At 42.7% G+C, this 26,683-nt stretch overlaps 15 protein-coding genes across 15 annotated transcripts; 7 read left to right on the forward strand and 8 right to left on the reverse strand.

Annotated features, from left to right (window-relative positions):
- Window positions 1-28: 28 nt before the first annotated feature.
- On the reverse strand, window positions 29-797 carry K450DRAFT_259294 (uncharacterized protein; the record flags this gene model as incomplete). The annotated part of the gene is made up of 3 exons (XM_051591976.1): window positions 29-308; window positions 422-469; window positions 539-797. Coding segments are annotated over 3 exons (375 nt in total), but the record flags the coding sequence as incomplete, so codon positions are not given.
- Window positions 798-1,960: 1,163 nt separating this feature from the next.
- K450DRAFT_180044 (uncharacterized protein) lies at window positions 1,961-6,484 on the forward strand (the record flags this gene model as incomplete). Its single annotated transcript, XM_051584331.1, has 16 exons — window positions 1,961-2,248; window positions 2,313-2,984; window positions 3,058-3,340; window positions 3,410-3,503; window positions 3,580-3,898; window positions 3,966-4,079; window positions 4,145-4,255; window positions 4,319-4,483; window positions 4,544-4,729; window positions 4,794-4,949; window positions 5,012-5,201; window positions 5,264-5,376; window positions 5,441-5,617; window positions 5,693-5,929; window positions 6,000-6,310; window positions 6,367-6,484. The coding sequence occupies 16 exons, from the start codon at window positions 1,961-1,963 to the stop codon at window positions 6,482-6,484; spliced, it is 3,534 nt and encodes a 1,177-aa protein (XP_051440902.1).
- A 683-nt stretch (window positions 6,485-7,167) lies between these two features.
- On the reverse strand, window positions 7,168-7,802 carry K450DRAFT_259301 (uncharacterized protein). Its single transcript, XM_051591977.1, has one exon. It carries the CDS (start codon window positions 7,670-7,672, stop codon window positions 7,502-7,504), a length of 171 nt encoding a protein of 56 aa, XP_051440903.1. The 5' UTR covers window positions 7,673-7,802; the 3' UTR covers window positions 7,168-7,501.
- Window positions 7,713-8,802, reverse strand: K450DRAFT_259305 (uncharacterized protein). The gene is made up of 5 exons (XM_051591978.1): window positions 8,719-8,802; window positions 8,585-8,640; window positions 8,203-8,355; window positions 7,970-8,124; window positions 7,713-7,905 (listed from the first exon to the last, which is right to left on the reverse strand). Exons 1-5 carry the CDS (start codon window positions 8,730-8,732, stop codon window positions 7,807-7,809), a joined length of 477 nt encoding a protein of 158 aa, XP_051440904.1. The 5' UTR covers window positions 8,733-8,802; the 3' UTR covers window positions 7,713-7,806.
- Window positions 8,803-8,912: 110 nt separating this feature from the next.
- K450DRAFT_259314 (uncharacterized protein) lies at window positions 8,913-10,363 on the forward strand. The gene is made up of 7 exons (XM_051591979.1): window positions 8,913-9,111; window positions 9,180-9,364; window positions 9,444-9,548; window positions 9,615-9,737; window positions 9,801-9,867; window positions 9,927-10,047; window positions 10,107-10,363. The coding sequence occupies exons 1-7, from the start codon at window positions 8,958-8,960 to the stop codon at window positions 10,198-10,200; spliced, it is 849 nt and encodes a 282-aa protein (XP_051440905.1). The 5' UTR covers window positions 8,913-8,957; the 3' UTR covers window positions 10,201-10,363.
- Window positions 10,364-11,512: 1,149 nt separating this feature from the next.
- Window positions 11,513-12,641, forward strand: K450DRAFT_292156 (uncharacterized protein; the record flags this gene model as incomplete). Its single annotated transcript, XM_051593586.1, has 4 exons — window positions 11,513-11,515; window positions 11,562-11,687; window positions 11,763-12,360; window positions 12,430-12,641. The coding sequence occupies 4 exons, from the start codon at window positions 11,513-11,515 to the stop codon at window positions 12,639-12,641; spliced, it is 939 nt and encodes a 312-aa protein (XP_051440906.1).
- An 875-nt stretch (window positions 12,642-13,516) lies between these two features.
- K450DRAFT_133636 (uncharacterized protein) lies at window positions 13,517-15,557 on the forward strand. Its single transcript, XM_051583948.1, has 5 exons — window positions 13,517-13,638; window positions 13,711-13,807; window positions 13,867-15,204; window positions 15,268-15,330; window positions 15,398-15,557. Exons 1-5 carry the CDS (start codon window positions 13,574-13,576, stop codon window positions 15,518-15,520), a joined length of 1,686 nt encoding a protein of 561 aa, XP_051440907.1. The 5' UTR covers window positions 13,517-13,573; the 3' UTR covers window positions 15,521-15,557.
- A 402-nt stretch (window positions 15,558-15,959) lies between these two features.
- K450DRAFT_259324 (uncharacterized protein) lies at window positions 15,960-16,727 on the reverse strand. The gene is made up of 4 exons (XM_051591980.1): window positions 16,581-16,727; window positions 16,409-16,516; window positions 16,197-16,336; window positions 15,960-16,120 (listed from the first exon to the last, which is right to left on the reverse strand). Exons 1-4 carry the CDS (start codon window positions 16,703-16,705, stop codon window positions 15,990-15,992), a joined length of 504 nt encoding a protein of 167 aa, XP_051440908.1. The 5' UTR covers window positions 16,706-16,727; the 3' UTR covers window positions 15,960-15,989.
- Window positions 16,728-17,515: 788 nt separating this feature from the next.
- On the reverse strand, window positions 17,516-18,187 carry K450DRAFT_259326 (uncharacterized protein). The gene is made up of 2 exons (XM_051591981.1): window positions 17,889-18,187; window positions 17,516-17,822 (listed from the first exon to the last, which is right to left on the reverse strand). Exons 1-2 carry the CDS (start codon window positions 18,030-18,032, stop codon window positions 17,550-17,552), a joined length of 417 nt encoding a protein of 138 aa, XP_051440909.1. The 5' UTR covers window positions 18,033-18,187; the 3' UTR covers window positions 17,516-17,549.
- A 432-nt stretch (window positions 18,188-18,619) lies between these two features.
- On the forward strand, window positions 18,620-19,233 carry K450DRAFT_259330 (uncharacterized protein). Its single transcript, XM_051591982.1, has 2 exons — window positions 18,620-18,849; window positions 18,905-19,233. The coding sequence occupies exons 1-2, from the start codon at window positions 18,732-18,734 to the stop codon at window positions 19,108-19,110; spliced, it is 324 nt and encodes a 107-aa protein (XP_051440910.1). The 5' UTR covers window positions 18,620-18,731; the 3' UTR covers window positions 19,111-19,233.
- An 89-nt stretch (window positions 19,234-19,322) lies between these two features.
- K450DRAFT_202448 (uncharacterized protein) lies at window positions 19,323-20,294 on the reverse strand (the record flags this gene model as incomplete). Its single annotated transcript, XM_051584688.1, has 2 exons — window positions 19,323-19,787; window positions 19,854-20,294. The coding sequence occupies 2 exons, from the start codon at window positions 20,292-20,294 to the stop codon at window positions 19,323-19,325; spliced, it is 906 nt and encodes a 301-aa protein (XP_051440911.1).
- Window positions 20,295-21,188: 894 nt separating this feature from the next.
- Window positions 21,189-22,815, forward strand: K450DRAFT_259338 (uncharacterized protein). Its single transcript, XM_051591983.1, has 6 exons — window positions 21,189-21,505; window positions 21,589-21,690; window positions 21,761-22,263; window positions 22,339-22,414; window positions 22,484-22,556; window positions 22,613-22,815. The coding sequence occupies exons 1-6, from the start codon at window positions 21,374-21,376 to the stop codon at window positions 22,648-22,650; spliced, it is 924 nt and encodes a 307-aa protein (XP_051440912.1). The 5' UTR covers window positions 21,189-21,373; the 3' UTR covers window positions 22,651-22,815.
- A 137-nt stretch (window positions 22,816-22,952) lies between these two features.
- K450DRAFT_259347 (uncharacterized protein) lies at window positions 22,953-23,760 on the reverse strand. Its single transcript, XM_051591984.1, has 3 exons — window positions 23,520-23,760; window positions 23,321-23,449; window positions 22,953-23,255 (listed from the first exon to the last, which is right to left on the reverse strand). The coding sequence occupies exons 1-3, from the start codon at window positions 23,718-23,720 to the stop codon at window positions 23,064-23,066; spliced, it is 522 nt and encodes a 173-aa protein (XP_051440913.1). The 5' UTR covers window positions 23,721-23,760; the 3' UTR covers window positions 22,953-23,063.
- A 1-nt stretch (window position 23,761) lies between these two features.
- On the reverse strand, window positions 23,762-24,910 carry K450DRAFT_259350 (uncharacterized protein). Its single transcript, XM_051591985.1, has 6 exons — window positions 24,784-24,910; window positions 24,609-24,718; window positions 24,510-24,537; window positions 24,351-24,432; window positions 23,990-24,280; window positions 23,762-23,913 (listed from the first exon to the last, which is right to left on the reverse strand). The coding sequence occupies exons 1-6, from the start codon at window positions 24,785-24,787 to the stop codon at window positions 23,880-23,882; spliced, it is 549 nt and encodes a 182-aa protein (XP_051440914.1). The 5' UTR covers window positions 24,788-24,910; the 3' UTR covers window positions 23,762-23,879.
- Window positions 24,911-25,187: 277 nt separating this feature from the next.
- K450DRAFT_259356 (uncharacterized protein) lies at window positions 25,188-26,542 on the forward strand. Its single transcript, XM_051591986.1, has 3 exons — window positions 25,188-25,806; window positions 25,880-25,980; window positions 26,069-26,542. Exons 1-3 carry the CDS (start codon window positions 25,443-25,445, stop codon window positions 26,204-26,206), a joined length of 603 nt encoding a protein of 200 aa, XP_051440915.1. The 5' UTR covers window positions 25,188-25,442; the 3' UTR covers window positions 26,207-26,542.
- Window positions 26,543-26,683: the final 141 nt, after the last annotated feature.

A 26,683-nucleotide genomic window follows, 5' to 3' on the forward strand; every position in this document is an offset into this window, starting at 1 on the left:
GGCTTGTCGGTGGGACGGGTAGGGGGGTCGATGGCATCAATAGCCTCAAGAAGGGTCTTGCCAGACTTGGAACCAGCCTTGGTTTCCTTGGTCCAGCCCTTGAACCAGGGCATGTTGGTGGACTCCTCCAACATGTTATCTCCGTGCCATCCGGAGATGGGGACGAAGGGAACGGACTTGGGGTTGAAACCGATCTTCTTGATGAAGGAAGAAACTTCCTTGACGATTTCGTCATAACGGTCGCCAGACCACTTGGTGGTGTCCATCTTGTTGATGGCAACAATAAGTTGGCGGACACCGAGGGTGAAAGCAAGAAGAGCGTGCTCACGGGTTTGACCATCCTTGGAGATACCAGCTTCGAATTCACCAGTACCGGCAGCGATGATAAGAACACCGCAATCAGCCTGGGAAGTACCAGTAATCATGTTCTTGATGAAATCACGATGTCCGGGGGCATCAATGACGGTAACTGTTAAGGAAGCAGAGGTAAGTTTAAAAGAATTTCAAAAAGCCTGCCAGTGTTTGTTTCACAACTTACCATGGTACTTGGGAGTTTCGAACTTCCAGAGAGCGATATCAATGGTGATACCACGCTCACGCTCAGCCTTGAGCTTGTCAAGAACCCAAGCGTACTTGAAGGAACCCTTACCGAGTTCAGCGGCTTCCTTCTCGAACTTCTCGATGGTACGCTTGTCGATACCACCGCACTTGTAAATCAAGTGTCCAGTGGTGGTGGACTTTCCAGAATCGACGTGACCGATGACGACGACGTTAACGTGAGTCTTTTCCTTACCTATTGAGAGGAATCACGAGAGTTAAGCAACGGCAGACGGTATATTTTCTGACACATGATGGAAATCAATTTACCCATTTTGAAGAGCTAAAGTGTGAGGAGGGAAGAAAATTTTTTCTGGTCCAAGCTAAAAATTTGGCTGGGGGTCGACGTCATCCCCAGTCTAGTGGCTTGGTAGTCACACTCTTCATGACGTATCAAACTTTGTTGTATTCAATGCGACGACTTGACTAGGAAGCATAGCAGGATTGATAGAATGTAGGAACCTAAAAGAAAGTAGCTCTTTGAAAAGAAGGAGAATTTTTAAATGGTAATAAAAGGTTGTTACAGCTGCAGATAGCATTTGCCTGTGGAACGCGGCGTGTCATTAAAATTGTACCAACACGTTAAGTGATATCACCGCGATGTCTATGGGCAACAGTGCGAGGTAGAATAAGAGGACTCAACCAGAATTTCGCTGTAGAAAAAATGTTCAAAGCAGCTCCATACAATATGTGATGCGATAAATATACTTTATACCGCCAATGATGATTTTTTCATTCTCAAGGAGACGAGATAGCAGGAACATTCGCTATTTCAGAGCGCTATGTATATTGTATATTATTACTGAGAGTTCAGTGTAATTCAGGAAGCTTCATAACGCAGTGTTATGTAGAACTTGGATTGTATTGCCTACAATGATCGTGCTAATATCATTCAGGTACATTTGGATATCATAGAAAAAGCACGAATAAGCAGTTCTCGATCAAGCATATCTCCTTATTTTAAATTGATCCTCAATCTTAATGAACTTATCCTTGTGTAGGGGCCACTTTACAACCAGGTGGTGGCAATGCAGCTGTTGTTGAAGGCAGTCACTTTTTAACGCGCTCGCGTGACAATTTCGCGTTTGGGAGACATTTTTTGGGAAAAAGAACCTGGCTCCCAAGATTCAAGCGACGTTCAATCTATCCGCATGAGTGACTCTGAAAGTGATTTCGAGGCATCCGGCAGTGATTTTGATGGCTATGTTGAACAGGCTCCACCCACTCCAAAGGTAATTACCGCATAGACTGCTTCTGCCCGAAGATTGGGAACAGTTTTACTAAAGTGCGCATACAGCCAAAGAAGGCGGCGGGGAAAAAGGCAGCTCCAAAGAAGGTAGAAAAGAACGGCAACGTAGCTGCGATGCTTGGCATCACCGCTACAAATGACGAGAATTCCATTCCAAGCAGCCCTGCCATATCGACCGGCTCCGGTACCCCTAAATCCAAGACTATCGAGGAAATCTATCAGAAAAAGTCACAACTTGAACATATCTTGCTTCGACCCGACACATATATCGGTTCCGTTGAAGAGCAGAAGCAAGAGATGTGGATCTATGAAAACGAAAAGATTGTTAAAAAGGAGATTTCCTTTGTACCTGGTTTATATAAGATTGTCGACGAAATTCTCGTTAATGCTGCAGACAATAAGGTAGGCCTAGTATTTTGAAACCAATTTGGCGAGATTAAACATGTATATTAAATCTGGTTGATAGATTCGTGATCCCCAAATGTCGGAAATGCGTGTCGAAGTTGATCGTGCAGAGAACCGTATTTCAGTCTGGAACAACGGTCTAGGTATTCCGATCGAAATTCACAAAGAAGAGAAAATCTACGTTCCTGAAATGATCTTTGGTCATTTGCTGACTTCATCAAATTATGATGATAATGAGGAAAAACTCTTCGGTGGACGTAACGGTTATGGCGCCAAACTTTGTAATATCTTCAGCACCGAGTTCATCATCAGGACGGCGGACAAGGAGAGAGGGCTCAAATATGAGCAAGTGTTCAACGATAATATGTCCAAGAAGAAGGCACCAAAGATCACAAAGAACAGCAAGGGTGAAGAGTACACGGAAATCATCTTCAAGCCAGATCTCAGCAAATTTGGCTTGACCGAGTTATCGGAAGATTTCGTGAAACTTCTACAGAAGAGAGCCTACGACATGGCTGGATGTGTTAAACGTGAACCTAAGCCTATCAGAGTGAAGTTTAATAAGGAAAAAATTGCAATCAACGACTTCAAAAAGTACGCCCAGCTCTATACAGATTCAGAAGAACCAACCGATGGTGCCGAAGCACAGAAAAAGAATATCATGTTCGATGATGGTGCAAAGAACGAACGTTGGCAAGTTGGATTTTCTATCAGTGAGGGACAGTTCACTCAGGTAAGGCATACTTAGACTGACACAACGATTTTCGGATAGTTTAAACTAAACTAAACACTATTACTATCTTTAGGTCAGTTTCGTCAACAGCATTTGTACATCAAAAGGTGGAACACACGTCAATGATGTCGCCGATAAAATTGCAAATATCATCAAAAAGAAAGTGGATTCGATGAGGAAAAATGACAAGAGTAACATCAAGACATTCCAAATCAAAAATCACATGTGTTTGTTCATCAACTGTCTTATTCCCAATCCGTCCTTCGACAATCAGACCAAGGATACGATGAATTTACACAGATCCAAATTCATCAAAACAAGCGAGTACACACCAAGCGAAGGATTTATCAAGAAAAGTAAGTTTACATATTTCGAGGAACAGCTCTTTGAAGGAACTACGTTGTACTGACGTCTTTTTGTATCAGTTCTGAGCAGTGGCATTTGTGATAAGGTCATCAAATGGGCAGAGTTCAAACAGTCACAGCAAATGACCAAGGCTGATGGAACCAGGATCGAAAGGTATAGACAATCACTCACACTGACATAATACTGCTCACCCCCCTCACACAAACACACGTACTTATTTTCCAATTAGACGTATCAATGTCCCAAAGCTCGACGATGCCAATCTAGCGGGAGTGAAGGGACAAGGCAAACATTGCACGTTGATTTTGACCGAAGGTGATTCCGCTAAGGCGCTTGTGTTAGGTGGTCTCTCTGTTGTAGGAAAGGACAAATTCGGTGTATTTCCTTTGCGCGGTAAACTGTTGAACGTACGTGATGCGTCTCAGTCGCAAATCATTGGCAACGCTGAAATTCAACATATCAAGACAATCCTTGGATTGAAACATGGCAAGCATTACACTAGTGTTGATGAATTAAGATATGGCAGTCTTATGATCATGACTGATCAAGTAAGCTGAAGTCTCTCATTGCATAGTATGAGTGTCTACACTGCTTGACTTACTAACTTAACCATAGGATCATGACGGTTCTCATATCAAGGGATTGATCATCAACTTCATCGATCAAATGTTTCCTTCGTTACTGGACATTCCTGGCTTTTTACTCGAGTTCATTACTCCCATTATAAAGGTATATCATATTTGACAAACCGGACGATCTGAACAATTTCAAAAAAATCTAATGCTTTTCTGTAGTGCAAGAGGAAAGGAAGAGATGAAACCATTTCGTTTTATACTATACCAGAGTACCAGGCATGGGCATTGGCTCACAACAAAAACAAAGAGTGGACACCAAAGTATTTCAAGGTTCGTATGCATTTTACCGCTGTCCAGACTACGAACGGCCACTAACGGTGCATATTGCCATAGGGTTTGGGAACTTCAGATAGAAAGGATGCAAGAGAGTATTTTAAAAATTTGGATCTACACAAAAAGACTTTCTGTGTGCCAGAAGCTGGCGAAAGAGAATTGATTGACATGGCATTCAATAAGAAGAAGACAGCTGAAAGAAAAGAGTGGCTCGCTCAGTATGAGGTTTGTAATGTCTGAACGATAGAGTCCTTGAAGGTCTAAATGCTAACATCAATAATGTAGCCTGGTATTTTCATGGACAACAGTGTGAAAGAGATCCGTTTATCCAACTTTATCAATCAAGAACTCATGCTTTTCAGTATGGCAGATAACATCAGATCGATTCCTTCCATGGTAGATGGCTTCAAACCTGGTCAACGCAAAGTACTGTTTGGTACAATCAAATCTCGTAAACGTGGCGAAATGAAGGTACGTCTTTCACCATTCCACTGGTAGCTTGAAAGCACAACATCTCTGACCAGGTTAGCAATAGGTTGCGCAATTAGCATCCGCCGTGTCTGAAATCACTAGGTATCATCACGGAGAACAAAGTGTGCAAGCTACTATTGTAGGTATGGCGCAGGACTTCGTCGGAAGCAACAACATCAATTTGCTGGTGCCCTCTGGTCAGTTTGGTACTCGTCATCAGGTTCGTGTCCACAAAAGCCATATATTCATTGAATGCCCCCCATATTGATTTTCGATGCGCAGGGAGGAAAAGATGCTGCCAGTGCTCGTTATATCAACACCAAGCTATCAAAGATCTCCAGAACCGTCTTCCATGTAGACGACGATCCTTTATTGCAATATGAGATAGAGGAAAACAAATCCGTTGAGCCAAAATGGTATATACCTATTCTTCCCATGGTACTCGTGAACGGTGCGGAAGGTATCGGTACTGGTAAGTATCCTGAACCTTCTTCTCATGGTGTTATTTCAATGGTCTAACTTGATCTCGATTAGGTTGGAGTACTTCAATTCCAAACTATAATCCAAAGGATATTGTGGACAATTTGTTCAGAATGATGGAAGACGAAGAAGTTGTTCCAATGATACCATGGTATCGCGGTTTCAAGGTATGCACACATTTCGTTTTGCATCTGTTCAGCAACCAAATCCTGACTTGTCAATTGGCCGCAGGGAGAAATATCAAATGCTGGGGATAATAAATTCGGTGTATCTGGAATTGCCCAGGTCAACGATGATGCTACTGTTACCATCTCTGAGCTGCCCGTTCGAATGTGGACTCGTCAGTTCAAGGAACAGCTAGAAATGATGCGTGATCCTAAAGACAAGAAGCCAGAAGTGACTATTCAGGTAGATATAATAACCCTTCAGATGGACCATTAACACCATATCCAACTGATTATGTATGCTCATTTCATTCTTCAGGATTTCTTCGATAACTGCACTGACAGCTTTGTAGAATTTACTCTATACCTTTCCGATGACGCTTTGGCCAAAGTAGACAGACAAGGCCCATTAGCAACTTTCAAGCTCCAGAATAACATCACCACTAGCAATATGGTGTGCTTTGATAGCGAAGGACGCCTAAAGAGATATGACTCGGCAGAGTCCATTCTGAAGGAATTCTATGACCTGCGTTTATCTTATTACCAAAAGCGAAAGGTACAGTCAGCAATGCTCTTAAGTTAGACAGCCTCTCAAGCGATGCTAACATTCCTATCTTCGTGAACAGGCTCGCTTGCTTGAACGACTTCAGGATGAATATGAGCGCTTAGACAACAAGTCCAAGTTCATTGAACTTGTGATTGAGAAGAAGCTTGTTTATGTGAATCGCAATGAACAAGATGTCATTAAAGACTTTGAGAAATATGATCTTAAGCGCATCTATCCCAAGAAGGACGTCAAGCATGATATTCTCGCCCAAGAAGACGACGAACGAGAGGAATCTCCATCTGATGAACAAATCTCATCGACAAATGATTCAGGTTACGACTACTTATTTGAAATCAATGTCAGAGGATTTACCCGCCAAAAGGTTAGTGCGTAGACATCAAATCAATGGTTACATCTTTGTTCTTACATGTGTATTAGCTGGAGAGCCTTCGAAGGCAGCGTATGAAGAAGATGGAGGAGATTCAGATTTGCCTTGATAAGTCGCCAAAAACTTTCTGGAAGGATGATCTGACACTCTTCCTTAAAGAATGGGAGGTATGTTGACTTTACTCTTTCTTGCGACATTATCGCAATTAGAAGCGGGGCACTGACAGTATGGTCTTCTATATGATAGGATATGCTTGAAGAAGATGCTAGTCTGGCTGAACTGGGCAAGCCAAAGACTAACAACAGCAAACAAAGACGTTATAAGCCTAGAGCACCTAGACCGAAGAAGAAGGATGATAACGCCGTCAAGGTTGAAACACCAGACGCAGGAACACCAGACTCAACTACTAAGGGTGAGTCCGATTACATATGCTGTTGGCAATGCAGTTTTTACTGATGACGTTCCTAAGCAGCCAAGTCCACCAAAAAAGCGAAGCAATCAAAGCTTGATGGTATGTTCAAAAATGTTGCTGATGGCGACACAGCCAGTCCAATCGACGACTCTGCAATGATTGGTGGCCCTGATATCTTTATGGATCAACTGGAGTCGATGCAAGACATGCAGTTTGATTACAACTTTGATGACCCAGGTACGTTAAATCGCGATTACCTGGCAACGAGCCGTTCTTTTTGAATAACGCTTTGTTTCACCATGTAGAGCCGTCACCTCCTGTCAATGACTCTATACCAGCTTCTCCCGCAGGTGCCATTACTGATAATACTGTGAGTGAGCGGCCCTCCGATACGGATGCATCGGCTGCTGCTTCGCCGAACCCTGTCATCGCCAGTCCCGTGAATACGCTTCCGGATCCTGTTATTCCTGAAGCTACCGGTGCTGTCAAACAGACCAAGAAGAGAAGTCGAGTTGAAGCTGATACAACTTCCAAATCAAAAAAGAAACGAACCGATCATGACGATGATTCTGGTGACTCGGAAGAGAAAATGAAAAAGAAACCTGCAGTTGAGGAAGCTACTACGGTTGAAAAAGAGACAGTGGCTGCACCACCCGCTAGCTCCCAGCTGGACGATATCGACCCATTTGATTACCCGTTTGATGCCACACCAATTCAATCACTCACAAAAAATGGCAAAAAGGCTGCTCCCAAAGGCAAACCCGCATCCACGTCAGTGCCATCAAAACCTTCCAGAGCTGTGAAGGCCAAAGTCAAGTACGTTGAGATTGTCAGTGATGACGATGATGACGACGATGGTGATGCATACAACGATGATCACGGCGATGACAGCGACTAAATATAAAACAATCACCTTACGATATCCTGAAGAATAATAAAACGTGCTCATCATGAAATATTTTCATCAAAGTCTGTTCTCTTTTATTCATGTGGTTCAAGTGAACCTCAAGCTGGGATGAATCTGTATAAGCAAAAAAACCAAACTGCAGTGCATCTGTTATTCAAGTGAATTGAATTATGTATAGTTTAGCAAGGGTTCTCAGCACTGGAAACCTTGGTGTTGAGAATAAGTGCGACAATAAGTCCATAAAGACCCAAAACTTCAGCGAAAATGAGAATCAAGATCTGTGAAAGAAAAATTTGATTAGAATATGTCAAACAGTTTGCAAGACGTGAGTTGCGAACTTACCATTCCGACAAACATACGAGGCTGTTGTGCAGTAGCGCGGACACCAGCGTCACCAGTGATACCAATGGCAAAACCAGCAGCTAAGGCAGAGAGACCAACGGACAGACCAGCACCAAACTGGACGAAACCACTGTAAAGAGACTGCTTCACTGCCACTATATACGAAAGCAGAAAACAATGAGTAAAGCGGTTCAGGCTGGTTTTTCAAATGAAGATCAAAGACTTACATCCACTGGACAGAAGTACTGCAACGACGACACCATAAATACCCAAGATACCAGCCATGACAACGGGGACGAAGCATCTGATGATCAAGTCAGGACGAAGGACACCAATAGCGGAGAGACCGACACCAGCCTTAGCGGTACCATAAGCGGCACCAAGACCTGTCAAAAAGTGAATTGGGTAATTAGTAAAACGTGTTATGTGAAGATATTTTGGAATGTCACGGTAATGTAAAGTATGAAACTAAACAAAATGAACGATTATGCAATAACCGTTCAAGTGGTGTTCGAACGTAGGATCAACCACCTAAGAACGCGAAAAAGTCGACTATGACACCTGCTATAGGTATAATCACTATAGAGATGATAAAGAAACGTAAAAACTTACAACAGAAGACAATGGCAGCTGTGCAGCCCATTGTGCCGAAGAAAGGTGCGTAGACAGGACTGTAAACACGGAAACAAGATGAGTCGGATGGTTATACATTGTACTATTCGTTCACTTGCAGTGAGTAAAACACGCACCAGTAATCAGCCATTTCGATAAATGTGTTGGAGATGTGAAGGGCAAAAGACTTCGCTTGGTATAGCTATGTCAGTAAAAGTTGGCCCAGCTTTAGCGAAATGTCAAGCAACTTTGTGACGTAGTCCATTTTTTTTCAATGTCAAAATTAAAATATGTCCTGCGTCGACAGCGTCGAATATGTCTCTGTGTTGAGCACCCAACCTTAAAGTGCAAAGTCGAATGTACCGCTTACTATTTAATGACGCAAAACTATTACTACAAGCATGAAGTTCAGGGTGGCCATGTATACATACATTGCAAATGGTTGAACGATGTTTCGTTGGAAGCCGATTCCACCCAGATAATATGCGAAATATCGCTTTCCGATACGACTGCCTTCTGGCATACTCAAGGTAAACAAATTGGCCCAATATATCCTACCCATTCATCCAGAGCTCACACTATTTTATATGATGAATAGTCACTATGGCAGACATCCTTCGCTTCAGATCTTTACATATTGATGTGGACCTTTGGAAACAATTGATCCAAGCAGCTCTTGTTGGAAATTCGGAGTTCAGAGGAGAGCCTCTAGATCGAAGGCTGGACTTTTCAAAGCCTCAATGCACTATTTCATGGGTGAGCCGTTTGGAAGGCTCTATTGATGTAAGACGTTGCCTTTTTTTTTTATCCCTAGGACGTAGTTCATTGAAGTATCTAGATCACTGAACTCTTCCATTTCTAGCTGCAAATTGCCGAAGTCACGTTAGAGCGAAGTCAAGATAAAGACACACCCAGCCAATGGAAGTCTTTGTTAAATGATCTCTTCGACGATGAAATGTATCTAAAGGTAGAGTAAATTGGTATGTTGAACACTGATCAATTGCTTCTGACCGTTTGAGATCGGATTATTTAGGAATCGAGAGATGCCATGATGACTAGGATAAAAGGGCTGGAGGAGACGTGCGAGCAATTGAAACACGCAGCGGAGAGAATCGTTCGTGATAAGCTGGATGCTGAATTATTACTTATGGACAAGGTAAAGTCTACTACACATGCTTCCATAAGCTTACCCACGATATTAATGTGTGCCACAATATAGTTCAAGTTGATTCTGAATGCGAAGAAACGCAAGATAAAGAATCTGACTACGGTCCTTCAAAATGCTGGTATGCGAACACTCTTTATACTACATGTTGGCATAGACTTTTCTAACACTTCTTGGTAGATCTTTTGCAATCAAATGAGCCTCCCTTAGCTGGAGCATCCAATTCGCCTGCTGTGGGATCCACATCTGCATCTATGTCCAACACGCAAACTGCATTGACCAGAAGAGATAAAGGCAAAAGGTTATTATTGTTCTCAACCCTCAATGGTTTTTAGTCGTGGTGTTGACGTTCTCGTTTAGAAAACGAACTCAAAGCCATGATATTATCGGCGAAGGGTCTTCTTTATCTCAAACCGGATCTCAACCAACACCCAAGCGGAAACCAACCACGTAAGTTGGTTAAATTGATATAAGTACGAACTTGAGAGCAGATACTGACTTATGTCATAGGCGTAAACGCTCACCGTCTGCCACACCATCGTTGGAAGAGCTCACAACAGATTCTCCATTTAAAACAAATATAAAAATGGAACCCAGTGATAAAGTCGACAGACCATCAAAGTCATTCCATGTTAGCAACGAAAGCTATCAATTTAATCCATCGCCTAATCGCATGCCTGCTTCTCCATCTCCTCAAAAACTCGCAACAGTACAAGAGGAGGAAATAATTTCTTCAGCACCAGCGGGACATGATGACAATTTCTCGTCGTTGTTAGACGATGATGACCTTGCTGTTCGTCCTCGAAATGTTCGGACTTCTCGAAGAAAGAAACGCTAAATTATCAAAAATGTATAGAATACTACTATCTAGACCTAATTACTTCATTAATGATACCGTCATAATACGAGTTGTGTTACTACTTTGTATTGACTGTATCGTGGACAAACAAATGACAATGTACCATTATCTTCTAGTTTCTCCATGTCTATATCTCACGGAAAATAAGAAGTCGCTGTCATTATCGACATCAGTCTGCTTCGTTTCCCTTCAACCAGCCCATATAATTTTACGGAGGCTTTGTAATATACGGTTTATCTTGGTTACATCTTGGAGAAACCTCCGCTCATTGAGAACTGGTCCGTTTCGTACGAGCTGGCAAACTGAGAGTGTAAATTTGTAATTTTGTGCCCCACATCAACATTTAAATACTCAATATGCCCTGCTCGTCGCGATGAAATCAACATACAGAACATCTTTATTTGATTTCTTAAGCTGAGTAAGTACTAACATGGCGAGAACTATCACTCTAATGCTGAAAGTGTTTTTGTTGCATTTCCGTTATAGATCATTGATCAATAATGCCTAGAATTGTGATTCCAGCCGGGCTTAAAGCAAAAGAAAATAGCCGTCGCCGATGAAAGCGACAAACACTAAGCAAGCTGGTTCAGCGGCTCAAACCAGAAAAATAAAAAAGTTCGTAAATGAGCTGAACGTAACTCTGCGACGGGCCATTCTTAATTGGCTGAAGAAAAATCGATATAACACCCGAATTTTTTAATCTATAGATTTGATAGTAACCTTCTTCTTTGCAATCTTTACTTTACGCAATTATGCTTGGTTCGAAGATTCAGACCCTAGTTGGCTTGGGTAATGAAATGATTTTTTATCAAATCGTGATGCTGTCAATGATTTCATAATTCTAATCGATCATGTTCGCTAGCTGGCTTGCTAGTTGCCGGTTTACCTTCCATCGTAACCGCTGATGATGGTAAGATTTAAATGTACAACATAATACCACTATAGCGATCATTTAGTCTGATATTTCCAATGAGATAGGCTCTTTGACCCTTCCTGTATGGAATCACCCAACCGGCATTGCTGGTGGACCGGTTCCTCAAGTCACAGCCTGTGCCAATTCCGGAAACATTGCAGTCACCTATGTAAGTCCTCCTTGCCATTCTCCAGGATTTAGTAAAACTGTATCTAACTTGCAGATTTTGATGTTTCGAATATAGAATGAAGGGCCCAGTGACGTTACGGCCAAGGTCCTTAACGGTCTTAAAAACAGCCAGGCCAAGGCTAACTTCTTCGTCAACGCCACTTGGTTATATACTCAACAATATGCTATGATGCTCCAACGTGCTTATAACGATGGTCACTTCATTGGCATGACCTACCGTGTTCCTTCTGACAACCCCAGTGCTATGACCGATGCTCAAATCATTCAGGATATCACTAACACTGCCAAGATCATTCAGACTTTGATCGGTGTTTCTCCCAAATATGTTCGCCTCCACTACTCTAGCACTCCTGACACCCGCACTGAGCGTATTTTGTCAGATCTCGGCTTTACCCTTGTAGGATACAATTTGGACACCATGGACTATAAATTCAAGGAGAATCCTGCTGGAGTTGCCGACCTGTACAAAACTACTTTCGCAAAGCAGTTGGAAACCTACGACAGCAAGGGTTCCTTCATCAGTGTTCAATATGATATCCCCGATACTGGCAGTTACCTAGCCATCAATGATGTTATTAAGACCATTCACGACAACGGATACACGATGGTACGATTGGATGGATGTTTGAACGACAAATCACCTTACAAGACAGGTACGTTTTTTCTCTTCACTTTTGAGCACATTTTTTGTACATAACATTAATAATATTTCTAATTTTCAGCCGCTGATGCTAAGACTTTCGTTGGAGACAAGTTCTCGTTTGGCACTGCTGGCTACAAGCAAGGTCAAACCCCGTCGTCAGCAGATACTAGTGAAGTCTCAACCACCGTCGAAGGTGAAAGCAAGAAGACTAGTTCTTCATCTACCATTACTGGATCCATGGCTCTTATTTCCCTTACTTCCTTGGCCGCGTTTGTCTTTGGCCGTCTTTAGACCATAAACAAGTTGCAAAAAATAATTCATACTGTCTAATTTAGCGGAGGTAGAAGACCGAACGCTACAATTTCATTATACGAGACGTGGATCCTGGATTGTCACACCCTCCCACCCCTTCAATTGTTGTTTATCAGTGATCGAGAGATGATAGAGTTTATTGATGATCAAATAATAATTACTCTCGAAATAAACTCAAAAGATGTGAACACAACCCCACTTGACGAAGTATACATGGCTTTTCAAAATAATTTGCGCCCATTTCCATTTGCGCCCCCTGACATACATTTGTGAAAAGTTAAAAAATATTATACAAAACTTAAGAACCCGGTGGAGGAAGCGCTTTTGAAGGCGATAAAAGACGCATGTGGAATTGGCCGTATTGAGAGTAACATGTAACGCGCAAAGACCGCTAGCATTGATACTTACAGAGTTTACATCCGATATCTTCTCAATAACTTGAGCACTCATCGTCGAAATATGTCACCGTTGTCAGCTTCATGAGCTGGAAAAGATCAGAGCTGTTGACAAATATTTTACCACAATGTCTGAATATTTCAAAATTGTAGCACAGAGTGATACGAATGCCAGCAAAAATGTGGACTGGATAGTTCCATAGGTATGGACGGGTGACGGCCGCTCAGCAACGGCCTACGACCTCATCTGACAACCTCAACATCATCGCTGCAACGAATTCAGTTACTCTCCTATGAGAGGTTCAGATATTTTTACGCTAGTCGGTAGGACACTTCTCATTTTTTAAAACACTACATCAAAATTATCCCCAATTATTCACAAACCATCAGTACTCAAAAATTGAAGCTTGAAGCAAGGTGACTGCTTTCGCACAACGACGCTCTCTTTTTTTTTTTTTTGACCTGTCCACTACCTACCTACCTGCAATTTCGGTCCTGTCTGATAAATAATTCGCAATGGCTACGGTACCCAGTTATGCTGGAGAATGGTCTTCATTAGAGGTACCCCTAACCGGATCAACGTAAGATTAATTAGCCACTTTTAACCAACATTGATACTTTCCAATCGCTAAACTGAATCTCGGCTTGTGTAGCAAGGAGACTTTGGACGCAATGGGCTTTACGCAAATGACACCCGTCCAAGCTGCCGCCATTCCACTGTTTATGAAGAACAAGGATGTTGTTGTTGAGGTATGTAGGATACATAGACCGATAAGTCAATCTATTAGACATTAATTTATACCGTACAGGCTGTCACTGGATCAGGAAAGACTCTTTCATTTGTCATCCCAGTGATTGAGAAACTCATGCGCAGAGAGTATATTCTAAAGAACAATGAAATTGGTGCAGTCATCATCACCCCGACTAGAGAACTCGCAACCCAAATCAATACAGTGTTCGAAATTTTCATCAAGGATCACCCGAAAAAAAAGCAATTGTCGCATGCTCTCTACATTGGCGGTACCACCACATTGGCGGAGGACGTTGCGAACTTCAAAACAGAACATCCTAGGATCTTGATTGGAACGCCTGGGAGATTAGAGGAGATGTTGACAAAGACCGCAAAGTTGATCAACACCAAGGAGTTGGAAATGCTGGTGTTGGATGAAGCAGATCGATTATTGGATATGGGATTTTCACAACAGCTTTCATCCATTATTGCCAACCTTCCCAAGCAGCGTCGAACGGGACTTTTCTCAGCCACCATGACAGATGCCATTACAGAACTTGTACGTGCTGGATTGCGCAATCCTGTACGTGTGGTTGTCAAAGTTGAGGATTTAGAGAACCAAGGCAAAGAGCAGCGTACACCAGCCAGTCTCAAGATTAACTACCTTGTATGTGATCCCGATCAGAAAATGGCTCAAGTTGTTCGACTACTTTTGAAAGAATTGGATGACTTTAGTTATGGAGCCAAGAAATTCATCATCTATTTTGCCACTTGCGCTTCGGTTGATTACTTTTACAAGATTATGTCCAAGCTCACCCAGCTCAAGCCATTCTCAATCCACTCACTACACGGACAAATGGACACCAAGCGCCGAACTGCAACATACTCATCATTTGTCGGCCTACCGGCTGCAACGCCCGCCTTGTTGCTTTGTACAGATGTTGCTTCGCGTGGACTGGATATTCCTGATGTCGACTATGTTGTTCAATTCGACCCACCGCAGGACCCTAAAGCATTTTCTCATCGTTGTGGACGCACAGCTAGAGCGGGGCGAAATGGCAAAGCTACTGTGTTCTTGAATCGGGGCAGAGAAGAAGTGTATGTCGAGTTCCTCAAACTTCGCAAAATTCCCATGGAACCCGCACCGTATTTAATGAACGACTTGTCTGAACATCCCCAAGCAGCTCCACAAAACGATGACGAAAAGCCAATTACACCTGAGATACCTGATCCGTCAATACCCACGTTCATCCAGGAAATGCGACAGATCGTCAAGACAGACCGTGACCTGCACGATAAAAGCTTCAAAGCATTCACATCCTTCATTCGCGCTTACTCAAAGCACGATGCAAGCTATATTTTCCGAGTAAAGGATCTTGATCTGGGAAAGGCAGCCACGGGCTTTGGACTTTTGAGGGTTTGTATAACTGGTGTTTTGACTGAGCTACTTGTGTACAATTCTAATCGCTTGTTACCTTAGCTTCCAAAAATGCCAGAATTGAAGGGAAAGACCAATGTCGCTTTCGAGGAGGAGAATATAGATGTAAGTGTAAAGGTATTATCCATTGCTTTGATGGTACGAATGTTTTGCTGATAAACAATGGCTGCAGTGGGATAATTTCAAGTTCCTCGACAAAAGCAAAGAAGCGAAGCGAGTGAAGGAACTGGAAGAGTACAAGAAGTCAATTCCAGCGCCTAAGCAGGCAAAACCAAAGTATGTAGAATCACTCTAAGCTTACTTACTCTAAGAAGTGAAGGATACTAACAATAGGTCATTTCTTAGGGTCAAAGCGTGGTCTGATCAGACAGATGCCAAGGACCGCAAGCTGGAACGGAAATTAAAGAAAGAACGAAAGAGAGAATATTTGAAGCGACAGAGAGAGGAAGAAGCTAACAAGGAGAAGGAAGGCGGGATGAAGGATGACGAGGAAGATGATGATTGGGACGACCTTGCCAAAGAGGAACGTATGGCTAAAAAGCTCAAGAAGGGCAAGATCAATCAAATGGAGTTTGACGACGCAGTGTTTGGCGATGACGAGTAAAATACTCCACCTTAGAAGTCTGCACTGGCATAATTCTGTTTTTATACAATTGTATTATATCTCCAAGCGTTATTCTTTATTTACGGGTGTGAATAGATAGACAAAAGAACCCCCCAGGTACAATATTGTTACAAATTTCCTTTCCTGTGGTAGCGCTGCTTCAATCTTGTTTCTTGATGGCAAACTTCTGGCTCACACTGAGGACACGCTCAACGAGTTCATTGAACACAGCCTTTTGCTGTTCAGTAGCTTGAGTGGAGCTAGGGCTTCTATTGCATCCTTCAGGACCGCCTATAAACGCACATTGAGAAGTATGAGACGGAGTTTGTTGATGGGATCATGAGGTAGAATCGACTGCATATCTTACCGTTCTGCCACTGAAACTCATCAGTGAAAAATCCGAGTGAGATATCTCTTCCATAGATATCATCACTGCCTATTGGGTTCTCCAATGGGAGTTGCTTGAGTTGGCTATGAAGATCGCCCATGAGGGTGTGAATCTCTTGGCTGGAGGATGGTATAGTTAGGAATGTAGTTGATTTGGAAACAAACGATAACCTGTAATGAAAGACAACTTACGGAGTCACCTCACCACTCTGTTGGTTATAGTCGAATTTGCTTCCTGGCTTAAGGGTAGAGTGGGCAACCACAGCGCCATTGGAATCGCCAGAGATTTCAACGACCTGTCTAAAGCGAGGAGGATAAGGATGGGAGCGTTTGACGTAGATACGAACACGGAATGGCTACTTACTTTACAGTGGGACCAGCAAAACCTCCAACAATTCCTTCTCTGAGAAACACTTTGAAAACCATGGCAGTAGATGTGTATTGTACGAACAACAAACAAGACAAGATAAGAAGCAGTTGCTTCAACATTTGATGAACAAAACGTACACAGCAAACTCCGTCATTTCGGAGCTCTATTTGTATGGTCACGCCTCCAGCTCAAATTACGACATGTTTGATGTGCTAAAAGTACTATCGTAAGATGACTATGAGGGCGTACTGATTTCTTCTATCTTATCATCATAAATTCCATGCGTTACTCTGGTATGTCCAGAACTATGTGTATGATAGTATTTCCGGGATTACGTCCAACGGAAATCGTGGCGCTTGTACCAGTGAGAACTTTAAAGGTGCAGTCATTTCGCTGTCATTTGGGAAAGAAAATTGCTGAATATGCGCTTATGGGTAGTGCTGAACTTTGAAGTAAATCAAGGTCATTAGAGCATACGGTCTATCTTGGCATAACCGAGAGACTCTGGGCGATTCGTTCATTCGTTATACAGACTTTCATGTTGATAGACACTAAAAATCGTTCAAGTGTGGAATACATTATTCATCTTGTGACCTTCCAAATTAGAATCAGCGGAGAACACAGCTACTACCCGAGAGCTTGCCCACTGCTGTCTTTCATGTACAGAAGGTCTTGCGTCTACAGTAGTCGTTTGCTTAGAGCTCTCCAAACCACAGCAGGCTTGGAGACTGTTGCCTTGGAACTGTGAGCCATTGGTTGAATGAATCGAGACGTATATATGCTTGGCGAAACACCATAAAGAAGATGTACAATCACTTGCATACATAGTGTGGTTATTTTATTCTGTTATTTACAGAGGACGTAATAGTGTTGTCTACATTCTAATTCCAACATAACATTGGAAGGGCATGACCAAGTTTGGCTATACATTCTTTCAACCGTTATCTAAAACAGTTGCTGTCACTAGGCGATGGTATCACGGATCATTTCCATGATGTTTTCATACAGTTCTTTCCGTTTCTGAATGTCACCTGTATCCTTCAGTGCAATTCCAAGCACGACCGGTCGGCTTTCTCGTGGATTGCTAGTAGCGATGGCTCTGGATACAGACGCCGCATATAAGAGATAAAGATCTGAAAGTTCGGTTGCTGCAGAGTTCATAAGGAATTTGCTGGTTGTAGGTACAGTGCTTGGGCTGCGGGCTAGATTTGGCGGTATGTCAAATGTCGTATTTATCTTATGGAGAAATCGTTACTATGCGTGGTGTCTGCAAAATATAAAATCACATCATGTTGTCCTTACGAGACTACCAATACGGCCATACTGCGTTACGACCACGAAGATTTTGTCCTTGAATCCCGAGACAAGAACTTCGGTGTGAAGACCTTGAACGATCCTGGCCGCTTGCTTGTTGGTGACTGGAAATTTTTCGTTGTTGGAGGTCATGACAATAGTCTAGTTGTATGTAATTGGAAGAGATTTGGCGATCGTGATGCTTGGGAGAGGGATCTGGGTCGTGGTGATTTAAGCTTACGTGCGTGACTGGAAGAAATACGTACAGCTGCCCGCCTCTAATGTCTTTGCGATGAGGTGCACGTGATCAATAGACCCTCCAAAATTTAGAAAATTTCGAGACGAACACTCACAAAACCTTTAGAACCTGAAATGGCCAAATTCACTCAAATCATGGTGCTTTCTATAGGAACGCTAGCTGGTGCCGCAGTAGGCTTCTACGCATTAGAAGCATACAAAGTGAAAGAAAAGGTGAGTAGTCAAGTACATATTTCGAGATTCGCCCCATCTTGCAAACTAAACAGAGTGTATCTGTCATAGGAAAAACGCTTGGGTATACTATTGGAACGTAAACGACAGCATGAACAGTTATTAGCATCAAATCCCACTCCATCGTCGTCTTCATCATAACTCTCGTAGCATATTCCGACTAGAAATCATGTTAAAAAATTGTACTATAAATACCAGCGTGATGGGATCGCCATTAGCGTGTCAGATATGCCGGACCTTGACAGCTTTTACCGTATGAGGGATGGAGCTTTGCCTGAATTTTCCCCCTTGCGGCTATTAATATAAGAATAGAACATTTTCCTCCAACTCTCCTGTATCTCTTTCCATCCTTTTCATCTTGCAATGTTGAAGCTCTGTCTGTTTGTCGTTGCCCTTCTCGTTACCCTGGCATCCGCCCACTCCAACTGTAAACTGTACCTGGCAAACTCCAGCAAGGAAACTGATGTTACTGGTGGCTCAAGTATGTAGTGCATCATAGCGTTCCTAGCCCTACAATTACTAATGCTGTTATTTAGAAGGTGGATGTTACGAGGTCGACCCCAGGATGAAGATTGCCACGATTAGTGCCGATTCTGCTGACGTTCACTTCAAGTTCCATTCAAACGCAAACTGTAAAGGTAGCACAGTATACACCGGTTCCACTAGTGACACTGTTATTACTGTTAGGAAATTCTCTGCTGGCTCTGTTCAATTGACCTGCCCTCGCAAGAGCCGTCGTTAAACGTTGATGAGAGTATGCTCTTCAGCAACTTTGATGCTCTATCTAAATTTACATCACGCAATGTACACAAGAAAAAATGTTCAAATAAAACTTTTTCAAATAAGGAAGCAATAATGATGATACGAATTGTGATGCAGCAGAAATATAATATGCCTAAACGGAAGGAAAAGGAACGCTCTAATTTACGAAATTACAATTTTACAGCCAGCAAATCAAAAGATTTCAAGGTCTTCGTACATATCCATCATCATTCTACCCCGCTCTCGTGCATCTCTATCATTTTCTTCTTGTGATTCACCTACTGCGGCCTTCTGTCGTTCTAGGCCGTCTCGTCGTTTACGCTCTCGACGTTGTTCTTTCGTTTCTAACTGATCTTTGGTCAATAGTTGTGACTGGACAGCCTGTTCGAATTTCTTCATGCGATCAATATTCTGATTGAACTTTTGATTAGACAGACGGAAAAGAACATAAAGGTACGCCGTATTGACGAGTAGATGGATTTTCTGAGTGACTGGGTTGACAGCCGCGACGGGAACGTCGAGTTTATGCGTGCTTCGAATGGCGAGCATGTGTCGAGTTTTGGATGGCGTTATGCCACTGTTCTGGTACCCAATCACGTTTGCCAAACCAAGCAGTTCGTGTGCCGCTTCAGCCGTTTCAGCTTCCACATGCAATATCTTTTAGTGGGACTTTCATTAATTTAGGTGGCATAACATTTTACGACAAGGCGTGCATAAACATACCAAAGGTTCAAACTTGAAGAAAACAAGCTGCTGATTTATAATGGCTTGGTCGTCCTCAATGGGTTCCATAGTCAAATCTGCGTACGAGTCTCCAAACAACAATTGCAACATCCACTTTTCCTTGTCATGAAGGTTGTCGGGTATCAAAACCGGATCATGGGTGACATAGAGCCATTTTCCTCCTTTTGTGGATTTGGAGGCTTCGGCTTCGGCCGCTGAGGTCTTCTTCTTCTCGTCTACGCCTTCGCAGTAGACTGCAACTCGGCCAGAACAACTGCTTGTTGTGTAAAACTGGGAGTGCTGATTGATAAGCCGCATGAGATCCAAAATTGGCGCATCGATGTACCCTTTAGGGGACTTGTCTGACCTATTGGGATTCATCTCCTCGACGAGCTCAGAGATGACTTTTTCTTTTCTCTCATGAAATGTAGACAATGACATTTTCAATGGTGAAGATTATGCTCTATTGTATTTTTTTGAAATAGCACTTGGAAAAAAAATTGCGCTGTTTCAATTCATTGGCGAGACAGTCCTCCTCAGGCTCAGCAACAACCTGTCATGCTTTTTGATGGTTTAGCGTTATGAATAACACAATGAATAATGCTGAACAAACGGTGATCACTGTTCTTTTTAATCTAATACAATTATCTATTCTTTTTTTGCAGGAGGAATGTGGCTCGAGTCACATCAGTAGATTGCAAGCAAACCACAAGTGAGGACGCCTGTGCACGACTTTGGTATTATGATTCAATGTAAAGAATTTGTTGCTGTTTTCGACTGACTGTCACATTCATTTGACTTCCCTACAATCATTTGCATCAATTGATTAAAAGGTTCAAGAAAGCGTGGGTTGCCACGTAGTCGTCAGCGATATTTCCATTCTGGACATTAGCCTTACTTTTTCTTAGTTCAGTTCCAATTTTGTTCAAACGTCCTTCGAAAAGTCGCTGTAATGATGCCATTCTGCATATTTTATATCCAATCCACATGCTTGGAGAAATGACCGGGAATCCTCTTTACTGATAACTACTTCCAAATATACTGTTTAAGCTTTATTTGGTCCGATGTGCCCGAAAACGAGTTGCTACACTGCATAGACAACGCGAAGTTGATCATAGATCCAAATTGACATTTGAAGGAAAGATCAATAATTATTTTTTGTTAGTAAGAGATAATGTGATTTAGACAACGCCTTGACAGAATCGACTCCTTCACCCATCATGTGAGTAAATACTCTCTTCACAATCTTTGTAGTTACTGGGTATCTTCTTTCAGCATACAAAATTATTCATCATAACCTTCTTTCTTTTCATTCTATTCCACTCCATTCAGTGTTTTATCTCAAATTCTGCTCAAAAGCGAGAAAATTCATGTTTGAGTTACGGCGCCAAATTGTAAGGAGCGACACAAAATCCATCGCACAGCAATTTTCGAAACGGCAAACAGTCACAGTCATTGAATTGACGACTTCCATTGGAGTTTTCCGGTGCTAAGCTACTCTTACAAATTCGTACTTCAGCATGGCCACGAACGAAGGTTGTAAAGCTCTTTATGTCGGTAATCTTGACTCTCGCGTTACAGACTACATGCTCTATGAGATCTTTTCCGTAGTTGGCCAAGTTGATAACGTTAAGATCATAATGGATCGCAACGTAAGTAAATCCTATACCCAATGACTAACCTCCATGGCGACTGTTTAACTTTACTCATTTCCTTCTAATTCACTCATACATAGTACCAACATGGTGGAATGAACTATGGCTTTGTTGAATTCGTCGATCACTTGTCGGCAGAGCAGGCTCTCCTTGCCATGAACGGAAGAAAGATCTTCAGTTCCGTAAGTATAGAATGATCTACTCAGAATGTACCTGGACGGACACATACTCATTGCATCTCGTCTCATACAGGAAATCCGAGTTAACTGGGCTGTACAGGGAGCAACGCAAAAGGAAGATACATCAAATCATTTCCATATATTCGTTGGAGACCTCTCTCCTGAAGTGGACGATTCAATTCTATCCAAAGCATTTGGAGCTTTCGGTACTATGTCAGATGCTAGAGTAATGTGGGATCAGAACACTGGAAAATCACGCGGTTTTGGATTTGTATCATTCCGAGAAAAGGCTGATGCCGAACAAGCCATTTCCACTATGAACGGTGAATGGTTAGGTTCGCGTGCTATTCGCTGTAATTGGGCCAACCAAAAGGCGGCTGGAGCGACGGGTCCCTCTCCAGCTCAGAGTCTTTCTTACGAATCTGTTCTCGCACAAACCCCACCCCATCAAACTACAGTATACATTGGTAATTTGCCTCACGGTTTCCAACAACACGACCTTGCTCCTTATTTTCAGCCATATGGTTATGTGTCTGACATTCGTATGCAGGCCGAACGTGGATTCGCGTTTGTCACGTAAGTTGCGCGAATTTCGGGTTGGATAGACTCTGTTTTTTGTTAAGAAAAACGAACACTAACGTACCTTCTTAGCTTGGACTCTCATGAAAATGCGGCACACGCTATTGTTGCGTTGAATGGTGTGGACATTGGCGGTAGACCTGCCAGGGTAAGTGATATTATACATGTATTTATGCAGCCCAAACATGTGATTTAATCAAATCTCTACTTTGATCAGTTATCTTGGGGTAAAGATCGTGCTCCTGGTGGTGGAGCCGGGTACGGGGCTGGTGCCTATGGGTATGGTAGTGGCGGCGGCAGTGGAGGCGGATATCATCAACAAGCAAATCAAGGATGGCACCAACAGGGCTATACCCAAGCACCTGCCGCTGGTCCTGGAGCTAACGCAAATGGTCAATGGGATCAATATTACCAACAGTACTATGGACAGCAGCAGCAGCAGCAAGGCGGTGGTGGTTACCAATGACCGAATGTCTAGACAAACTCCCCTTTTATTTTCTCTGGCCATATCATTTCTTCTACACTTTGCTTTTTTTCCCGACCTTTTGATTTTCCCTGTACGAGCAATAAGCTAGAACCAAAAAGCTTTTAAAGGAAAGAAATGTATATTACAGTTCGGATTTGACGAAGGCGTCCAAAATCAAAAAGAAAAGAGCAACAGACATGCCCAAAATAGTTATTCCGAATGATTGTGTGTAAAAAAAAAAAAAAAGATGTGGCATATGGGAACGCTGGTTATTCCATTAGGCATCCCTTGCAAAGGCAATAGTATATGGCAAACTTTTTCATACTTTACGTTATGGGCTGCTGCTCAATCGACCGTTGAAAGCCGTCGATTGAGTTCGCTCCATCATCACTGGATCAGTATAGGACTGTTGAGCAGGCTGGCTGACCGACTGTTGTTGCATATACAAATCAGTCATGTAACGGTGCTGTTCCATGATGGACAAATATCTATCATATTCCCTTTGCAGACCGTCATCCGCAATCTAAACGTAGCCAAGTTAGTCAACATACATGCCTCAAACGGTGGGTTGATGACGAATATCATTACCCGTTGTCTTGCTTCTTCATACTCTCGGTCCTCGTCTGTGGTGTCCATCACATTCAGTCCTCTCCGTTGTTGAGCTGCAATGAAGCGTTGTTCATGAGGCAAAGAGTCTATTGACTTTCGTCGGAACTCCTATGGTAGTCATGCATCAGAAAACATGAATAAACCACTGTAAAACATGGATAAATGGTAAATAGCATACAGTTTTCCATTTTTCAGCGTCGAACTTGCATACTGGAGCATGGTGAGAGTGTCGTCTTGGCGGTGGCGAGTGTTGATCTTTGTCTCCTTTTCGATGACGGTGATGATCAATTGTATAGGTGTTCTCGGGTGTGGAGTGCTGTCTATTGGCAGAAGACATGACTACGTCTTGCCGTGCTAAAGGATGTTGGTTGGAAGTCATTAAAGAAACGGTGCGTGCCAAGGAAAGCAACACGAAGAAAGATTTAAACTGTGGGGTGATTAATGCAGTTTGAGACCAACGTCCGTTCACATGACAGATCAAATTTCTTGAACATTTCAAAAATATTTTTATGATAAAAATTAAACAATATTCTCAAATTCACTTATTCTTGCCTTCGATGATATTGACAAGCCTAGGGAAAGAAACATGTCAGATCCACTGTCAGCATCCAAACATACTTCCATGAATGATGGAGTTGAGCCACTTACCAGTCTAAACCTTCATTCAATCCAACACCATTCACTGCACTAGTTGTGAAAATAGACCATTGTCGATTTTTCAAGGTCGATAATCCGAGTGCCTCAGACACTTCTGCTGCGTTCATGGCACCTTGCATATCCTGCTTATTGGCAAACACCAATAATGCAGCATCCTTCAGTTCCTCCTCCTCTAGCATGGAATGTAACTCCTCCTTGGATGTCTCTACTCTGTCTTTATCCGCACTGTCGACTACATATATGACTGCATCTGTGTTGGCATAGTAACAGCGCCAGTAGGGCCTGCACGTGCGATATCGGTTTGAGTGAGTGAGTGGCAGTAATGACTGTGCCATACGAATGCCTGCCTTACCGTATGCTAGTTTGACCGCCAAGATCCCAAACTTGGAACTTTATATTTTTATATGACACCGTCTCAACATTAAATCCAATGGCTGTAGATTGAAAAGAAGGATGAGGGATTAGTTCTATGGTCTGCATCGGTCATCAAGGTCCTAAATGCGGAACTTACTTGGAATGGTAGTAACGACTTCTCCAATCTGAACATAGGATCAGGGTCATCAGTACATTGAGGGTTACTGGCAGAATTTGTAGTTCATGTAACATCTACCTGAAGTCTGTACAAAATAGTGGTTTTGCCAGCGCCATCGAGACCCAAAATCAGGATTCGAACTTCTTTCTCTCCCCAGAGTCTTCCAAACAGGCTACTAAATAAGCCGCCTAAACAGAGGAATGATCGTTTAGCAAAGTGGATCCTGGCATGCACTGGTATGAAATGTACTGACCCATTATTATAATATAGTGGTGTACACAAAAGAACACCCAGACGAGAGCCTTAAAGTCTTACTTTCCATTCCCAAAATGTCCGACGTCATCATGCCCTATTCCTTTGATGACCCCACCAAAGCTTACAAACTTCTCGCTATCATATGACTGTGAGCAACGTATCCACCTTGCCTTAGTGACAACCCATTTCTCTTTCTACTACGTTTCAAGCCTTTGGCTATGACTCCTATCCGCTCATTTTCCATACCGATCAGAGGCGCATGTGGTGTGTACTTTTGACTTTGGGTGAAAATAGGTAACACTTCGGAAGACATGCGAGATGCATAATGTGTTCTCGATTGATTTGAAACTTGGATACCATAATTCAGAGTTCTGTGAAAGCCAGGAACTTGCATTCATTGGCCTGAGCGCACAGGGCAAAATTTAGTATGTCTGGAAAATTCCTTAGGGTGTTTGCGAGTGGTTTGTGTATATGCCCTTAAAAAGTCTACGATACACGCCAGTGTCATGTAAATTGGTATGTCTTGCAAGCGTTAACTGCTGTCAATGAGGTCGGTCTGCTTCAACTGGCTGGTCTTGTGACTGTGTTCGTCTTTTTTTCTCCTCTTCGATTTTTTTTTTTTTGGCATGCAAAGAAAACCTATAGATCACCTACACCATGCCAGCCACGGAACCTACCGCCAAGGCAGAGAAACGTACCAACTCACAAAAGACTGATTCCAGCACAGTCACTGCACCGGTTGCAAAGAAACGAAAGCTGACTCCAGCCGAGGCGCTCATTAAATCTATGACGGCCAGAAAGGCGATCGCTTCACTAAAAAAACCCACTGGAACTCATGTCACGTTCGGCGACAATGCCGAGGTGATCGAGAAGAAAGTGGCTGCTGCTATACCGGAAGAAAGTCAAAAGAAGAAGAGTAAGAAGCAGAAGAAAAGACCTAGTAGCGAAGTATCGGCAACGACGTCCACGGCTTCGATATTCCAAAATGGCAGCACAGGGTCTATTCTACCCACTAATCCAGGTAGGCAGTGCAGTGAATTGAGTTGAGGATGAGCGAAAATATTAACAGTCATCATTAAATTCTTTGTTCATAGCAATTGACTATTTGCGGACATGGAAGTCAGATCGATCAGAGTGGAAGTTTCAAAAGGTGCGACAAATTTGGCTACTGGCTAATATGTACGATGAAGTGAAGGTAAGGCTACGATTGGATGGAGAAAAGGGAAAGCTTGAACTCAATTAACCCTGTGCAACACCATGTTTATTTTTTTTTCATTGTGCAGATAAGCGATGAAGATTTTGCGATTTTATTGGAATACGTGCAGGATTTGAAAGGGAAAGCGAGACAGGTAAGAATTATGGTTGTTTATGGTCAGGCAGCTCTGTGTGTCTTACCTCCTAGCTTTGCAGGTTACAATTGAAGAGGCCACCCAAATCCACCAACAATACCCCGATCAGGATGACTCTGAGTCTGAAACAGACCAGCGAACAGGTGGTGTGGAGGAGGATGACGACGAATTTGATGCTGAAAAGATGATGGCTAAGGCTCAAAAGCAGGCGCAGAGTGCCAAGGCGCAAGAGCAAAAGCAGGAACACCAAGTGGCCAAAAGGAAGGCTCAAAGAGCGATGGAGATATTGCGAACCTTGTCATAAGCGCCGCCCCAGTCCTACATACCACAGCAGCCAACAAGCAATAGAGAGTGTAATAAAAAAAATGCCATTTGATACGATGACGCTACTACGTAAACAATAAGGGGATTTCAACTGAATCCAAACCACACAAAGATTGGTTTTTTTATTTTTAAACCCCCCATTTTGGGTGGAAACCTGCCTCAACCAATGCCACACGTGGCTCAACGGCGGAAGAAGCAAGCTATATCGATAAAAGATATTCTTGG

The sequence above is a fragment of the Umbelopsis ramanniana genome (genome assembly GCF_025399195.1).
Source record: "Umbelopsis ramanniana AG unplaced genomic scaffold K450scaffold_75, whole genome shotgun sequence".
NCBI classification, from domain to species: domain Eukaryota; kingdom Fungi; phylum Mucoromycota; class Umbelopsidomycetes; order Umbelopsidales; family Umbelopsidaceae; genus Umbelopsis; species Umbelopsis ramanniana.

Coding starts and splice junctions, on each gene's coding strand:
- K450DRAFT_259301 (XM_051591977.1), bottom strand. CDS start 7,672: ATGATGAGCACGTTTTATTATTCTTCAGGATATCGTAAGGTGATTGTT.
- K450DRAFT_259305 (XM_051591978.1), bottom strand. Junction 8,356..8,584: donor CACAGCTGCCATTGTCTTCT/GTTGTAAGTTTT, acceptor ACTTTTTGACAG/GTCTTGGTGCCGCTTATGGT. Junction 7,906..7,969: donor CTCGTATGTTTGTCGGAATG/GTAAGTTCGCAA, acceptor TTTCTTTCACAG/ATCTTGATTCTCATTTTCGC.
- K450DRAFT_259314 (XM_051591979.1), top strand. CDS start 8,958: ATGACGCAAAACTATTACTACAAGCATGAAGTTCAGGGTGGCCATGTA. Junction 9,112..9,179: donor TGCCTTCTGGCATACTCAAG/GTAAACAAATTG, acceptor TATGATGAATAG/TCACTATGGCAGACATCCTT. Junction 10,048..10,106: donor AGAAGAGATAAAGGCAAAAG/GTTATTATTGTT, acceptor GTTCTCGTTTAG/AAAACGAACTCAAAGCCATG.
- K450DRAFT_133636 (XM_051583948.1), top strand. CDS start 13,574: ATGGCTACGGTACCCAGTTATGCTGGAGAATGGTCTTCATTAGAGGTA. Junction 13,808..13,866: donor ACAAGGATGTTGTTGTTGAG/GTATGTAGGATA, acceptor TATACCGTACAG/GCTGTCACTGGATCAGGAAA. Junction 15,205..15,267: donor CGGGCTTTGGACTTTTGAGG/GTTTGTATAACT, acceptor TTGTTACCTTAG/CTTCCAAAAATGCCAGAATT.
- K450DRAFT_259324 (XM_051591980.1), bottom strand. CDS start 16,705: ATGTTGAAGCAACTGCTTCTTATCTTGTCTTGTTTGTTGTTCGTACAA. Junction 16,517..16,580: donor TTTGCTGGTCCCACTGTAAA/GTAAGTAGCCAT, acceptor TCCTCGCTTTAG/ACAGGTCGTTGAAATCTCTG. Junction 16,121..16,196: donor TGAGTTTCAGTGGCAGAACG/GTAAGATATGCA, acceptor GTGCGTTTATAG/GCGGTCCTGAAGGATGCAAT.
- K450DRAFT_259326 (XM_051591981.1), bottom strand. CDS start 18,032: ATGACCTCCAACAACGAAAAATTTCCAGTCACCAACAAGCAAGCGGCC. Junction 17,823..17,888: donor ATGGCCGTATTGGTAGTCTC/GTAAGGACAACA, acceptor TTTCTCCATAAG/ATAAATACGACATTTGACAT.
- K450DRAFT_259330 (XM_051591982.1), top strand. CDS start 18,732: ATGTTGAAGCTCTGTCTGTTTGTCGTTGCCCTTCTCGTTACCCTGGCA. Junction 18,850..18,904: donor TGATGTTACTGGTGGCTCAA/GTATGTAGTGCA, acceptor GCTGTTATTTAG/AAGGTGGATGTTACGAGGTC.
- K450DRAFT_259338 (XM_051591983.1), top strand. CDS start 21,374: ATGGCCACGAACGAAGGTTGTAAAGCTCTTTATGTCGGTAATCTTGAC. Junction 21,506..21,588: donor AGATCATAATGGATCGCAAC/GTAAGTAAATCC, acceptor ACTCATACATAG/TACCAACATGGTGGAATGAA. Junction 22,557..22,612: donor TGCCTATGGGTATGGTAGTG/GCGGCGGCAGTG, acceptor TGGCACCAACAG/GGCTATACCCAAGCACCTGC.
- K450DRAFT_259347 (XM_051591984.1), bottom strand. CDS start 23,720: ATGACTTCCAACCAACATCCTTTAGCACGGCAAGACGTAGTCATGTCT. Junction 23,450..23,519: donor ACGCTGAAAAATGGAAAACT/GTATGCTATTTA, acceptor TGACTACCATAG/GAGTTCCGACGAAAGTCAAT. Junction 23,256..23,320: donor ATGAAGAAGCAAGACAACGG/GTAATGATATTC, acceptor GGCTACGTTTAG/ATTGCGGATGACGGTCTGCA.
- K450DRAFT_259350 (XM_051591985.1), bottom strand. Junction 24,433..24,509: donor AGTCGTTACTACCATTCCAA/GTAAGTTCCGCA, acceptor TTCAATCTACAG/CCATTGGATTTAATGTTGAG. Junction 24,281..24,350: donor GGCGGTCAAACTAGCATACG/GTAAGGCAGGCA, acceptor TCGCACGTGCAG/GCCCTACTGGCGCTGTTACT.
- K450DRAFT_259356 (XM_051591986.1), top strand. CDS start 25,443: ATGCCAGCCACGGAACCTACCGCCAAGGCAGAGAAACGTACCAACTCA. Junction 25,807..25,879: donor TATTCTACCCACTAATCCAG/GTAGGCAGTGCA, acceptor CTTTGTTCATAG/CAATTGACTATTTGCGGACA. Junction 25,981..26,068: donor ATATGTACGATGAAGTGAAG/GTAAGGCTACGA, acceptor TTCATTGTGCAG/ATAAGCGATGAAGATTTTGC.